The sequence below is a fragment of the Pseudorca crassidens genome, chromosome 15 (assembly GCF_039906515.1).
Source record: "Pseudorca crassidens isolate mPseCra1 chromosome 15, mPseCra1.hap1, whole genome shotgun sequence".
Lineage (NCBI taxonomy): Eukaryota > Metazoa > Chordata > Mammalia > Artiodactyla > Delphinidae > Pseudorca > Pseudorca crassidens.
The window spans coordinates 8,017,148-8,029,887 of record NC_090310.1 but is presented as its reverse complement, the minus strand read 5'-3'; the positions used below and the strand labels follow the sequence as shown (position 1 = coordinate 8,029,887).

The 12,740-nt window shown below is 55.4% G+C and overlaps 1 protein-coding gene across 7 annotated transcripts in view; it reads right to left on the bottom strand.

The window, feature by feature from the left end:
• The window catches only part of CUX1 (cut like homeobox 1), a 372,800-nt gene that overhangs the window by 52,282 nt on the left and 307,778 nt on the right, over positions 1-12,740 (bottom strand). For 4 of the 7 annotated variants that reach the window (XM_067705821.1, XM_067705825.1, XM_067705820.1 and 1 more), the window contains 3 exons: positions 11,533-12,371; positions 9,118-9,283; positions 8,548-8,604 (listed from right to left, as the gene is read on the bottom strand). The exons of the other annotated variants lie outside the window; for them this stretch is intronic. In XM_067705821.1, the coding sequence (XP_067561922.1) occupies positions 8,548-8,604; positions 9,118-9,283; positions 11,533-12,371 (1,062 nt within the window). The remainder of the gene's footprint in view (positions 1-8,547; positions 8,605-9,117; positions 9,284-11,532; positions 12,372-12,740) is intronic. 7 annotated transcript variants of the gene reach the window in all.

Genomic DNA, 12,740 nt, shown 5'->3' with positions numbered 1-12,740 from the left:
TGACCCTGGCCCAGGGACCAGTCAGCAGGGGGCTGGGCCCCAGGTCCTGGGCTGGCTGAGGGCCACTAGCAGGGAGAGGGCATGAAGCTGAAGGGCGGGGCTGTCCTTGCAGGGACAGAACCCTGGGCCCCTGCGCATACCTTCCTTGGATCTAGCCTGGAAGGGGTTTCAAAGCAGCATGGACCCACATCACAGGCCAGATGGGTCAACACTTTCTGTTGCAAAACTTCATAAACTGGGCTCTGACTACGCCACTGTTTTGTTGCTGGGTTCCCTTCCCTTCTGCCCAGCTCCCAGCCTGAACACAAGGGCATGCCTCTTGGGGTAACTGAGGCATCTGATTTCCTGTTAAGTGTTCATCTTGGATCTGATTTTATTTTATTATTATTTAATAAATTTATTTATAAATCATTTCCACTTTGATCCACTTAGGGATCAAAGGTATTAGTGCTGCGCTTGGCACATAAAAGGTGCAAGTATATGAGTTTCTTCATTGTACTCTTACCGCCTTTTAAAAATTACCTGAGGATTTTTAAGCATTTAAGCTTCTTCATCCTTCCCTGGAAGCAAACCATTGAAAACTGAAGTCCTCATTTGCACCTGTGACCTACTTTTGCCTCTTGGACTGAAATGCCCAATGTACTGCAAATTCCCTTCTCCAAAGAAAGTCTACGGGGAAGAGAAAGGAGCCGTGTCCAGAGGCCCGTGACGAAGGCCTGCCGGGGCCTTCTCCTAACGGGCAGCTGGGGCGTGCCAGCACCGAGGGCCCAGGCCACGCAGCCCAGCGCAGCCGAGCGGGACGGCGCTGCCGCTCCCCTGTGCCCATAGCCACCCCCGTATCCAGACGAGATGGCCTGGCTCGGCACTAGTTTGCCCCAAATGGCCTGAGCGATGACCTGTAGTCTTACTCTTTTTTTTTTTTTTTTTTTTTTTGCGGTACGCGGGCCTCTCACTGTTGCGGCCCCTCCCGCTGCGGAGCACAGGCTCCGGACGCGCAGGCTCAGCGGCCACGGCTCACGGGCCCAGCCGCTCCACGGCACGTGGGATCCTCCCGGACCGGGGCACGAACCCGCGTCCCCTGCATCGGCAGGCGGACTCTCAACCACTGCGCCACCAGGGAAGCCCTGTAGTCTTACTCTTGAAGCTCAAGATTTTGGGTGAACTTCATGGAATGGCAGGTGGACTGACAATGTTCAAAGATGGACGGCATTTCAGGGAAGCCAGGAACCTGGAGAACGGCATGAAGGTCATCCTGCAGCTGACCCTTTGCGCCGGCTGCCACCCAGCAAGGCTCTCCCTTGATAGTCTCCGCCCAAGGAGTGAGTGCTGGACCGGCTTTCTGCTTTAAAGCCAGGAGCCTGACGTTTCATGTGTGCACGTACATTGTTCTATAGCTATCTGTGTGCGCACGAAATGACATAATGGCAGTGGTTTCAAGGGCAGCAGTAGGAGAGCAAACACTCAACTAGCACTTCCTCTGTGCGAGCCACTGCCCTGGAGGCTTTTATACATGAACTCATTTAAAACTCCTGAAGGTCTAGGAGATAGGTACTTTATTTTTCCTATTTTAAAGAAGAAACGGAGACACGGAGAGGTCAAGTCACTCGCCCAAGGCCACACAGGTGCTCAGTGGCCGAGATGAGACGAGCCCTCTGCAGTTGGCTCTGAGCCACCGCGTCCTGCTGCTGCTCACACGTGCTCAAGGCTGCTCGCCGCAGGATCGTTTCTTAGGTTCTGCTGTTAAAAATCAATCTAGGGGGCTTCCCTGGTGGCGCAGTGGTTGAGAGTCCGCCTGCCGATGCAGGGGACGCGGGTTCGTGCCCCGGTCCGGGAAGATCCCACGTGCCGCGGAGCGGCTGGGCCCGTGAGCCGTGGCCGCTGAGCCTGCGCGTCCGGAGCCTGTGCTCCGCAACGGGAGAGGCCACGACAGTGAGAGGACCGCGTACCGCAAAAAAAAAAAAAAAAAAAAATGAATCTAAATATCTCTCACTAGTGATTGGTTAAATAAAGTGTGGTATGTCCAGATACAGGAATTCCCTACAGCAGTGAAAAGAGGAGGAAATTCTTTATGTCCCAGCCTAGGGCAGTCTCTACAGACTATTGCCAGGTAAGCAAAGCAAAGCACACCTTGAGCACTGCGTGCTCCCTTCTGTGTGCAACGAACATCTAGATGCAGAGACTCTCTGAAGGAAACGAACAGGAGGGCCTTGGGGGAAAGCACCTGGGGGCCTGGGGATGACGGGGGAGGGCGATTTATTTTTGAAAAAGGGTGTAAGCTCTTTTAAATCCTGCATTTTACTTATTCAAAGAAAGAAAAAACAACCCCCCAAACCCACAAACCATAATTAAAAATAAAAGTTTCTTACTCTGGGTTACTCTGATTCTCTCGTCTTTTTTTGGAGAGACCCAGTGACAAATCCCACTTAAGGAACAGAGACCCTTGGGGGCTGATTTGTGCAGGAGCAGCCTTTCCCGGGGATCCTGGTGACAGCATTTGCTGCTTTGAGACGAAAACATCGAGCGGGCTGGCTGGCTCAGTGGCTGCTGCTCCAGGGATGCCTGTGCGGGGCCTGCGGGCGCAGTGTGCTCTAGGGGAGGGCAGGCTGGGCCGGCTCGGCTCCACCACCACCCTCACCACCCCCCACCCCACCCCGCAGCGTCCCAGGAGTGAAAGGGCCTCTCCGTGCTCCCTCTGCCTTCCTGGTTCATGCTGCAGGGAAGGAAGTTTCAGGGTCGTGCTCAGGCGCCACAAGGAATCCCACAAATGCCGGGAACCGCTAGGAGAGCTGAAAAGGCAGTGCAGGCACGGAGGTGACGCAGGGAGGCGCAGCTTCCGGGCAGCTCACGAGAAGCCGTCCTACCTCGCTACAGCCTTGCCCCCGCCCTGCCCTCCGAGGCCGCTCTTGGGGGCGCTGGGTCCCAGCCTGCCTCTCCCTGCTCTGGAAGCCCACCTCCTCTCAATGAAGAGCCGCCCACGGGGCGGCAGCTGGGCATCCTGGGGCCCAGTGCCGCCACGGGGGCAGGTGACGGAGGGCACCTCAGAGGAGCAAGGAGGCCCCCTTCTGTCCCGATCTCCATACTTTTTTTCTTATCGTCACGGGCCTTAAGGCGGCAACAGGAACCCTATTCTACATAAAGAAAAGACAAAACTCCTCCGTAATCTACCTTCCTCCTGTTACTTTAAAAGAAAAACAGAAGGCCTCTAAGTCGGGGCTCCTACTATTTTCGCTTTTTCCAAAGGCTCCGCACGTGCCCCGTCCTCAGCCATCGATGAACGTTCGCACCCGCAGAGCTCTCCACCTGGAATGTTCTCCGCCCTGACCCCTTCGCCCTTCACGGCCCAGCCACCTCCTGGGGCGCCCTCAGCACCACGGGCCTCCCCACCGGCCTGCGCCCACATGTACTAGATGACAGACAAACGTTAAGGTAGGTTGCGTCTGATTCCAGAAACCTGACTTTTCTGATCTGAGGACAGACAACTCCTTTATCGTGGCACTCTTGGTAACACTGAAATGCCATCGTACAGGGCACGACCAAGAAAGAGAGAAAGGAATGCGCACTTGGTTCTCCTGGCCGCCAAGTTCATGGCCAGTGAGTGGGGGGCGGAGGCTGAGCCCCAGAACTAATGATGAGCGGAGCCGTCACCTGCTCGGGAGGGGTCGCTTCCTAGCTCTCACGTGGCTTTCCAGAATTCTCTTTTGTTTTTGATCTGTTGCCTACGGCCATGTATACATCAGTTATGTATATACAAATCTTTTCAGGTATTCAAAATAAATGACGAGTTAGAAGAGTTCTTTTCAGAGAGCACCAATAGTTACTTTCACTGACGTATTTCCATGAAAGAGAAGAAAAAAAAAGAAAGGAAAAAAAAAATCAACTCAGTTCTAGTCTAGGGCACTGAACAAAGCGTTCTGCCTCCTTTAGATGGTGCCACGGAATTCTCTGGGGGTTCGACCAGCCCTTCCTCTTCTTATTAACGTGCTATGCAAGTGCCCCACCCTGACTTAGTCACCAAAACTGAGGAACTGATTGCTTATTCAAGGAAGCCGAGTTTAAAGCACTAAAACCGTGGACGTGTTCTCCTGGTCATTTCATGGGTACCGAGCAAGAGCCGCACATTAAAAAGGAAAGTTGGCCTGTCCCTAACTGGGAGCTGTGGCCCTGGAACTCTCCGGCTGCGTAAGGCCATGTGCAGCATACAGCCCCGTGGTGCTCATGTCGGGGGGGGGGGGGGGGGGGCCACACGTGGGACCACCCACGTTGGAGAGGGACGCAGCTGCTACCTTCTCAAGAGGGAACTGGCGGTCGGCTGAGTGAGAACAGTGACGAGGAGCCATGGAATTCTCCACAGCCGGAGAAGATTCCGGAACCCGCAGTTCCTGCCTGACACGCTGGGAAAAAGCTGGGTATTTTATAATTAATCCGAGGAGACTGGGCCATCCTTTCGTCGGTATGGCTTGCAATAATCCGTCTGGGCGTGGAAGCTTGTGAGCTACAGTAACGAAGTGCTCCCAGAGTAAAAAGTTACAAAGCTGAGCGCATGGGCAACTCCTGTCAATTCTCCATAAGGTGATGAGTGACTGAGTCGCATTTAGAAAAATCTGTTCCTTCCCCTTTCTTTCTCCCCGCTTTGGAGTTGTCTCTTGTCTCCTTCTTTCCCTTGGGGCAAAAAGATTAATCACACCAAGGAACCATGAATATGAAATGAGCTTTAAGGAATGAAAAGGAAAAAAAAAATCCAATTGTAGATCACACCTAACTAGGTACCTCCGTACTACCTACACGGATACACACCCGTACACCTTCATTACATCTCAAGGTTTTCTTCTTTAAAAGAGAAACACCCTCCTAACTGATAAGCAATGACCACAGGCCACACTCAGAGAAAAGAAGCCTTACTTGGTCCCTCCTTTCTCCTTCTCTGAGCGCTTCCTCTGCTTCTCCTGAGCACTGCTACTGCTACGCAGGGCGAGGGTAGCTGATGCGTGATAGCTGGGATGGGAGACAAACAAATGGGAGACTCGGAGAACCAATCCCAAAGGACTACCTGCACCTGTCTTGCCATATTATTAACGACAACCCAAGACACTGGGGACTTTGAAAGAAGCCAACAGAAACATGTGTATAGAGGGACTTCCCTGGTGGTGCAGTGGTTAAGAATCCGCCTGCCAATGCAGGGGACACGGGTTTGAGCCCTGGTCCGGGAAGATCGCACATGCTGCGGAGCAAGTAAGCCCGCGAGCCTAGAGCCCGCGCTCCGCAACAAGAGAAGCCACTGCAACGAGAAGCCCTCGCACCGCAACGAAGAGCTCGCCGCGAGTAGAGAAAGCCCGCGCGCAGCAACGGACAGCCAACGCAGCCAAAAATAAATAAATTGATATTAAAAAAAATGTGAAACTAGACCACCAGGAAATACAGGAACAGGTAACTGATCTGAAGTTCTGTCCTTTAAAAACCGGTTTTGTTTTTTTTTAAGTTACTCATATGACCGGTATGGAACCCTCCATTCTCCTCCTCAAGGCCTCAACAGCGCAGGTCACTCACTGAAAGTGGCATCAGTTCTCCTCAGCGTCCAAGGCCATCGCCCCACGTCTCGAATCATCAAAGGAACGTTCAGAAATGGTTACAACCACCAGGAGGAAAAAGTGATGAGGCACTGGAAACTTCAGTTTCTCTCTCCTTTATCATGAACCTGATCGGCAAGTTTGACACAGAAATCATTAAGGAAAATGGAGATGCTGAGGGCAACAGGGCTGGGCAGAAAGAGGCAGACAGGAATTCTTAGCGAGGAAAACAGAGTCCCGTGTCAGCAGTTTGCTGTTTAGTTGAGTGAGGCCCTCCACCCTCGGGGCACCTCATTGCCATGGAAACTAAGCACAGAGCCCTGCATTAGACCCACGCGATCTCTGCTCAGACCGAGGCTGTGGACGGAAGGTGGGTCTTCCAAAGTCCTTCCACACCTGGGAGGCTGAACCGATGGCCGGGCCAGTTCGGCAGCCTGGATTCTCAGACACTGAGTGTTTCTCACCAATATTCAGGAACAGACCAACCCAGGGTCAGAATTACCTTCCTGCAGCCATCTGCTGCCACCACGCTGAGCTGCCCTGGGCAGAGGCCTCATGGAGCCACCAAGGACAGAGCATCTTTCTGGGTCTGGGGGCCTCTTGGAAGGATTCCGTGGTAGCCACGGCGAGAGCAGGGAATCAGAATCCTGGAGAAATCCTAGGCCAGAGGCGTTGCTCCCCTGCCTTTTGGGGGGCAATGCTGAATGCTTCCTCCAAGACACTGTTTTTTTTTTTTTTTTTTTGGCCACACTGCGCGGCATGCGGGATCCTAGCTCCCCGCCTGCGCCCCCTGCGTTGGAAGCGCGGAGTCTTAACCACTGAACCGCCAGGGAAGTCCAGACACTGATTTTTTAGGCTGTCAAAGATCCTGGCGTCTCCAATAGTCACTCATCCCACTGATTTACCAACACTCATCATCATAAGAGAATTCTGTTTTTCAAATCTGAATTCCACATACCGAAAGGCACGGCTACTTTAATTTTTAGAAACACTCCTGAAAGGATAACGCTGATAGTAAAGAAATTTCAAACAAGGAAAGCTGCCACCCACAGTCTTGCCGCTATGTGATCATCTGTCTTTTCATTCTGACAAGCACTTTCTAGTCTCTCCTGATCCAGAGAAACATTTGCGCTTAGCTACCATCGTGACTTAAAAAAAAAAATTTCTATTTTCCTAGAATGTAAGAAATAAGTTTTCCACCTTTCTCCACAATCACCATAATTATTACTTCTACGGATGGCTTCCCAACTGCTGACTCACAACAGGCGCGTCGAGTGAGAGGTCGGCCATCCACCTCCCGTCTTGCGGAGACGACACAGAGAGGCCTGCCTGGGCCTCTTCACAGAAAGCAGGGGAAAGTTCTGCAGCACTCACTTGTACCCAGGGGCTCACTGCCTCCTGCCTCCCTCCCTCCTTCAATCTGCAGGCTCCCCAAGAGTTTAGATCTCCTTATTTTATAAAGTAATTTGATCTCTTACAAATATCACTTACGTCCCTCCGAGGAGCCCTGTGAGCTGTTCCCAGGTTGGAAACGTGGCTGTCATAGGAATGTTGCAGCACAGCAGCGAGTGCTCGCTATACAATAGAAAGCAAAGAGCCATTCTTTAAGGACACGGGGAAGGTTCTGGCATCCATCGCAGCCGACCTGGGGCTGCAGGAGGTTTCTTCTTTTATTTAGGAACGAGGGGTTTTGATCTAAAAACCGTTAGTCACATTCTGCCAAGTTGGGTCCTGACTCTGATGGGGCAGCGGGTACTCGGAGAGTTTAACAGGGCCCAGCTTTCCATTAGAGCAAGAGGCAAGGAGAACTTTCCATGCAAACGTCCGCAAAACTCTAGCACAAACAACCGCGTCCATTATTTTCTCTAATGTGTTTTGAACGGGCGCCAGTGCTGTGTAAGTTCTCCAGTACCTGCTAATGAAATTGGCCAACGCAGAAAGGCAGGGAGAAGGAAGTACACCTGATCCTTCTCAGAGGGCCAACCGCTCCATTTAGAGGTCCAGCCAAGAGAACCAAGAGCTTGGGCTAGATACAGCCTTCCACCCCTCAAGACGGAACACCCCGAATACAAGAGAACGTCAGCCGGGAGCTTAGCGGCGCCCGGCACTGGCTGCATCTGTGTGCGGGTTTGGAGTTCCGAGGCGGCGGAGGCCGCTGCCGCCCAGCTGTTCCCCTCACGACACGTGTTTTCCCTCGTCAAACTTCCAGCAGGCTGGCGGGCTCCACGCTCCGCACTTAGCTTTGTTTGTGTTTTCAATGCATCAATGGGATGTGGAGACTAATCAACATGTTTAGAAAAATAAAGAAAGAAAAACAGAGGAACAGCTCACGATGCTGGCTGCTCCTGGGAGCTGGGTGGGAAAAGCCTGGCACAGGCGGGCACACAGGAAGGACAAGGAGGGGGTCCAGGAATCAGGGGTGTGGGCCAGCCCGGGCTGCCGTGTCCAGGAGTCCGCGTGGTGGAGATGTGACCTCAAAGACCAGGCCTCGGGGCTCTCAGATGCCGCCGGAAGCAGCCCCAGCTCCTGGGCCCGGGCTCCAGGCCCTCCACCACCTGCTCCCAGGCTGGACCCCAACCTCAGTCCCACTCTCCTGAGTGTCACGCCCTGAACTGCAATGCCCGTTCCTTGTCCCCTGTCCCCTGCTATGAGACTGGAAGCCCCCTGAGCACAGAATCCGTCTCTGACTCGGACCCCAGCCCCCAGCCCCGAACACAGGGCCTCACACCTAGGAGCCGACGGACTGATGAAAGCCCACGGTGAGGAACAAGAAAACGCTGGAGGAACCTGAACTCGGCCGTGGACTCTCTCCTTCTTCGTTAGAAACTACGACCTCGACGAAGCCAGTTTGCCTAGAGGGTACCATGTTTTCAGCTCACCGGATCCAGAACGAGGGATCCTTCAAGTCTTCCCAGTACAGACCAGAGGAAAACACAAAAGGCAGGGAAATGTTTCATTCAAAACAGCGGACATGGCTAGTTACCTGAGCTCACGCAGCCCTGCTGCAGGGGGTCCTGGAGTGACGTCATGGAGTGCAGGACTAAACGAGAGAAATGGGTACAGTTAGACAAGGAAACAAACTTGCGGGGGGGGGTTAGAGCTTCCTAATACCCGGAGCACAGCAATAAGGGCCCCAAAGGCCCAAGGGAGGGCCAGGACGGGGCGGGGGGTGGGCGTCCACGCTGGCAGGCGAGGCGCTGCCGGTAGAAAGCTGGCCACTGGCTGGCGAGCCAGCGGAGGCCGTCGCCCACGAGGCCCTTCGTTCTGCTCCTCTGGCTGGTCTCCTTTCCTGCTGCCCTGATTTAGCTACTTGACTCTTACCTATATTTATGTATAAACAGCATTTTCCTAATTGGTAACGCATTTTCTGCTGCTTATAAAATTAGCTAGGCGCAATCTTCTCTCTCCCCAAAACTGAGTCAGTCCCATGGCAACAGGTGGTGCAGGAAGGGGGGCGGCTCTCAGGCAGCAGCTGACAGCGTGGCGGGTGGTCTCCCAGCACAGGCTCCCCTCCCCCACCGCCTGCAGCAGCCCAGGGCGGGGCTGCCCTTACCTGGCCCTTGCTGCTGTCCTTGGACAGGCAGGACGCCCTGGCCCAGCTCGCCGTTCAGCCAGAGCTGCATCCGGATGAAGGGTTCGCGGCCTTTCTGGGTCAGCTTGCTCCACGGCTTCGGCCGGGACAGCATGTCGCTGACGCTGCCCTGGGACAGGCCCAGCACCTGGAATGGCGACCAAAGACACACAGCATCAGCACCCCGGGTTCGGTGTGAGGCCGCAGAATGTTAGTGGTACACGCGAGGCCATGCGGAGGCGTGGTCGGGATGGGTGGCACGTGGGGAGCGCTCCTGGGGCCGAGCACGGAACCGGCCCCTGGGGGTGGGTGGCAACAGCCTGGGGTGGGGGATGAGCTTTTCAAGGTCACCAGTGGGCTGATGCCCTGACACGGGGAGCCACGGTCAGTCCCAGCTTTCAGCTCCCAGGGAGAGGAGGGTGGGCAAACGGAGGGGAGGGGCTCCCTCCAGGGTCTCGATCCTGCCAAGCCTGCAGGGTTGTCGTCCTGACAGCCCGAGGAGGAAGCACTGAAACTCTGTTGCTCTTTGCCTGGTGGCGCCAGCAAAGGCCGAGGTGCTGGGGGCCAAGGACCCCTTTAGAGCAGGAGCGACGGATGCTGGCGGGACGCGGGCGCCCGTCTCCTTTGCCGGCGCCGGGCCAGCCTGGCATTTAGAAAGGTCTGCTCTGATCACATCCTGCTCGATGGTAGGGGCCCAGAGGTGAGCTGGTGGCAACCAAGGAGCCAGCCTGGGAGTGAAGCTCACTGCAGACGATCGACAAGTTGCACGTACATACCCGACTTTGTTACGCTCACATATGGCCATACATATGTATGGGCACAAACACCCCCCACAGGACACAGATGCAGCCCAGAGATATTTAGGGGCCGCATCCGATCACTCTTTGAAAAGTTCTCAAGTTCCAGAATAAACTGCACTCACGGGCCAAACAAGTTCAATGCTATTAAGTCTCTGCTAAATTTAAGGCATGAGCACAAATGTCTATTTAAATGTTCTCAAATGATATTTTTACAACGCTGAACTAGAAATTTCAAGGGACTTTCAATTCTCATCCTCATTTCTATTCACCCCGTCACCTTTTGCGAAGTTGGGACAAAGAGCTCACAACCGTGTTTCGAGGATTCACAGCACAGTACGTGGCAAACACTGAACTCGAGGCAGGACCTGGGAAGGCGGGTAGGAAGGTGCGGGGCAGGCCCCTGCTGACCCAGCCACGTGGCCCTTGGGGAGGCCGTCTTTTGTTTTTTTTGCTGCATCGGGTCTTCGTTGCTGCACGAGGGCTTTCTCTAGTTGCGGTGAGCAGGGGCTACTCTTCGTGGCGGTGCGCTGGCTTCTCATTGCAGCAGCTTCTCTTGTTGTGGAGCGCGGGCTCTAGGCGCGGAGGCTTCAGTAGTTGTGTCTCGCGGGCTCTAGAGTGCAGGTTCAGCAGTTGTGGCGCACGGGCTTAGCTGCCCCGCGGCATGTGGGATCTTCCCGGACCAGGGCTCGAACCCGTGTCCCCTGCACTGGCAGGCGGACTCTCAACCACTGCGCCACCAGGGAAGTCCCGGGGAGGCTGTCTTTTAGGGGACTGGAGCGCTTCTCATTATGCTCAGCAATTCATTGTTTAATCTAAGACTATCCCGGGGTATTACGTTTATCTTATATTCTGCAGGCCTGGTAAATCTCCATTATCCAGAATCTCAGTGACCAGGAAGTGCCAAGAACAGAAAGGGTCTGGTAGCCCATCCACAAACCATGGCCTTTCGTGAGCCAGGGAAGGCCGATGTGGAAACAAGGGTCTTCGAGGCCAGTCCTGGGCACAGCCTGGGCTCTGTGCAGCTCTGCCCGTGCCACCTCTAGCTGTGCATCCCTGGGCAGGTTGCTTCACCCCTCTGGTGCCCCAAGCACGTTCTGAATTATGAGAGAGGTACAACTACGCTTTACGTTGCTGTTTCTATCGAGTGCCTTCTGGTTCTCTGCACGCTGGCCGTCTCTCTCTGTGATCAGATCAGATCCTTTTGGCCGAAACAGCCTACAGAGGCGCCTCTGGGCTCCACTTGGCTGGGGGGACAGAACTCGATTCAGTCACCTGCTAGCTTGGGGCACATAGTTAACTTCCCTGAGCCTCGGTTTCCTCATCTGTCAAATGGCGACTTTGCCACCCCCTCACAGTGTGAGACAAGAGGTCTAAAGGACCATGGAGGGTGAGAGGGCCTCACCCAGAACCTGGCCCCCAACGGGGATGCCGCAAATGGAGCGTTCACCGGCCAGCCTCCCCGGAAGTTTGGGAGTGGACGAGCCACGATGCTCCTTGGTTAACTAAGTGGGTGACGGCCACACCCTCCAGACAGATACGCAGTCCTAAGCAGTGAAGGGAGATGGGAAGACCCAGGCTCCCACATCGAGTCCCTTACCTTCTCCCCGAAGATCCTCTGACAGATGCCGTTCTTGGCCAGCTTCTCCTTCACCTGCCGGGTGAGCTCGATGGTGTCCACCTCCTGGTACATGTAGATCTCGTACTGCTCAGGGGTCAGCGGAGGGACCGAGGGCTTGGTGGGCTTCGACAGGGGCACGATGGGGGAGGAGGGCAGAGGGCTGTTCTGGGGTGTCTCGCTGCGGCTGGCTCCGGTGAGGCTCAGCTCTGAGCTCTGGGAGTACGGCGACTCGGCGCTGGGCCAGTCCTTCCAGTACTCTGACGAGGAGGGGCCCTGGAGCTGGCCGCGCTCGGCCCGCGCCTGCCCGCCACTGCCGCCGCCGCCTTTTTCTTTCCCGCCGCTGGCTTCTTCAGCCTTGGGGTCTTCGGGGGGAGCGCTGCTCTTCCTCTCGGGCTGGACGGCGCTCCACCAGTGGTCTTTCCACACGCCGCTGCGGCCCAGCTCGCTCTTCACGTGTCTGAGGACCCCCTGTGCGGAGTCGGCCGCCCCCGGGAGGTCTGGCCCGGGCACGTCCTGGGACTCCTTCTTCAGGACCGGGGGGTTGGGCAGAGCGGGGGCGCTGGAGTCGGGAGCCGAGGGGGGCTTCTTCAGGGAGACGGCTAATGGAGAGTAACCGGACACTGACGAAATGGGCGAGGGGGGCATTAGCTTGGGGGTCAGGATGGCGATGTCTGTCTGGGACAGCGGCGCTGGCTTTAAGGCGGGGTCGAGGGCGGCCTGCTGGGCCTCCATCTCGCGGCGGGCCTGCTGCAGGATGGAGCGGATGGCGTCGTCGGAGTTCCCGCTGCTGGACGCCGAGGAAGGCTGGGCCGGCTCTGCTGCGGAGCAAACACAGAGGTGAGACGGTGGCGGCACCGCCCCGTGCTTTTTCACTCCACTTCATCCTGACCCGACCTGCCACCGCATGCAGGTTACTGGGGAGAACCTCACGGCTCTGTTTTTCCAACGTTTCCCCCGTCGTGAAACGTTCACGCACCCTGTCCGAGCAGTGATAGAGGGGCCAACGCGCCTGCTGTGCGACCACGCGGCCTCCGCGACACACCAGCCGAAGGGGTAAGTTATGATCACGAGTGTGATGGGGGGCGGGGCCGGGGGGGTTACGTGTGCAAATGCTCTGTGACTCTCTTTCCGGGATCACTTTAGACTTAACATTCTCATGTGCTATATCCCAAAATTCCAGTGGTTTT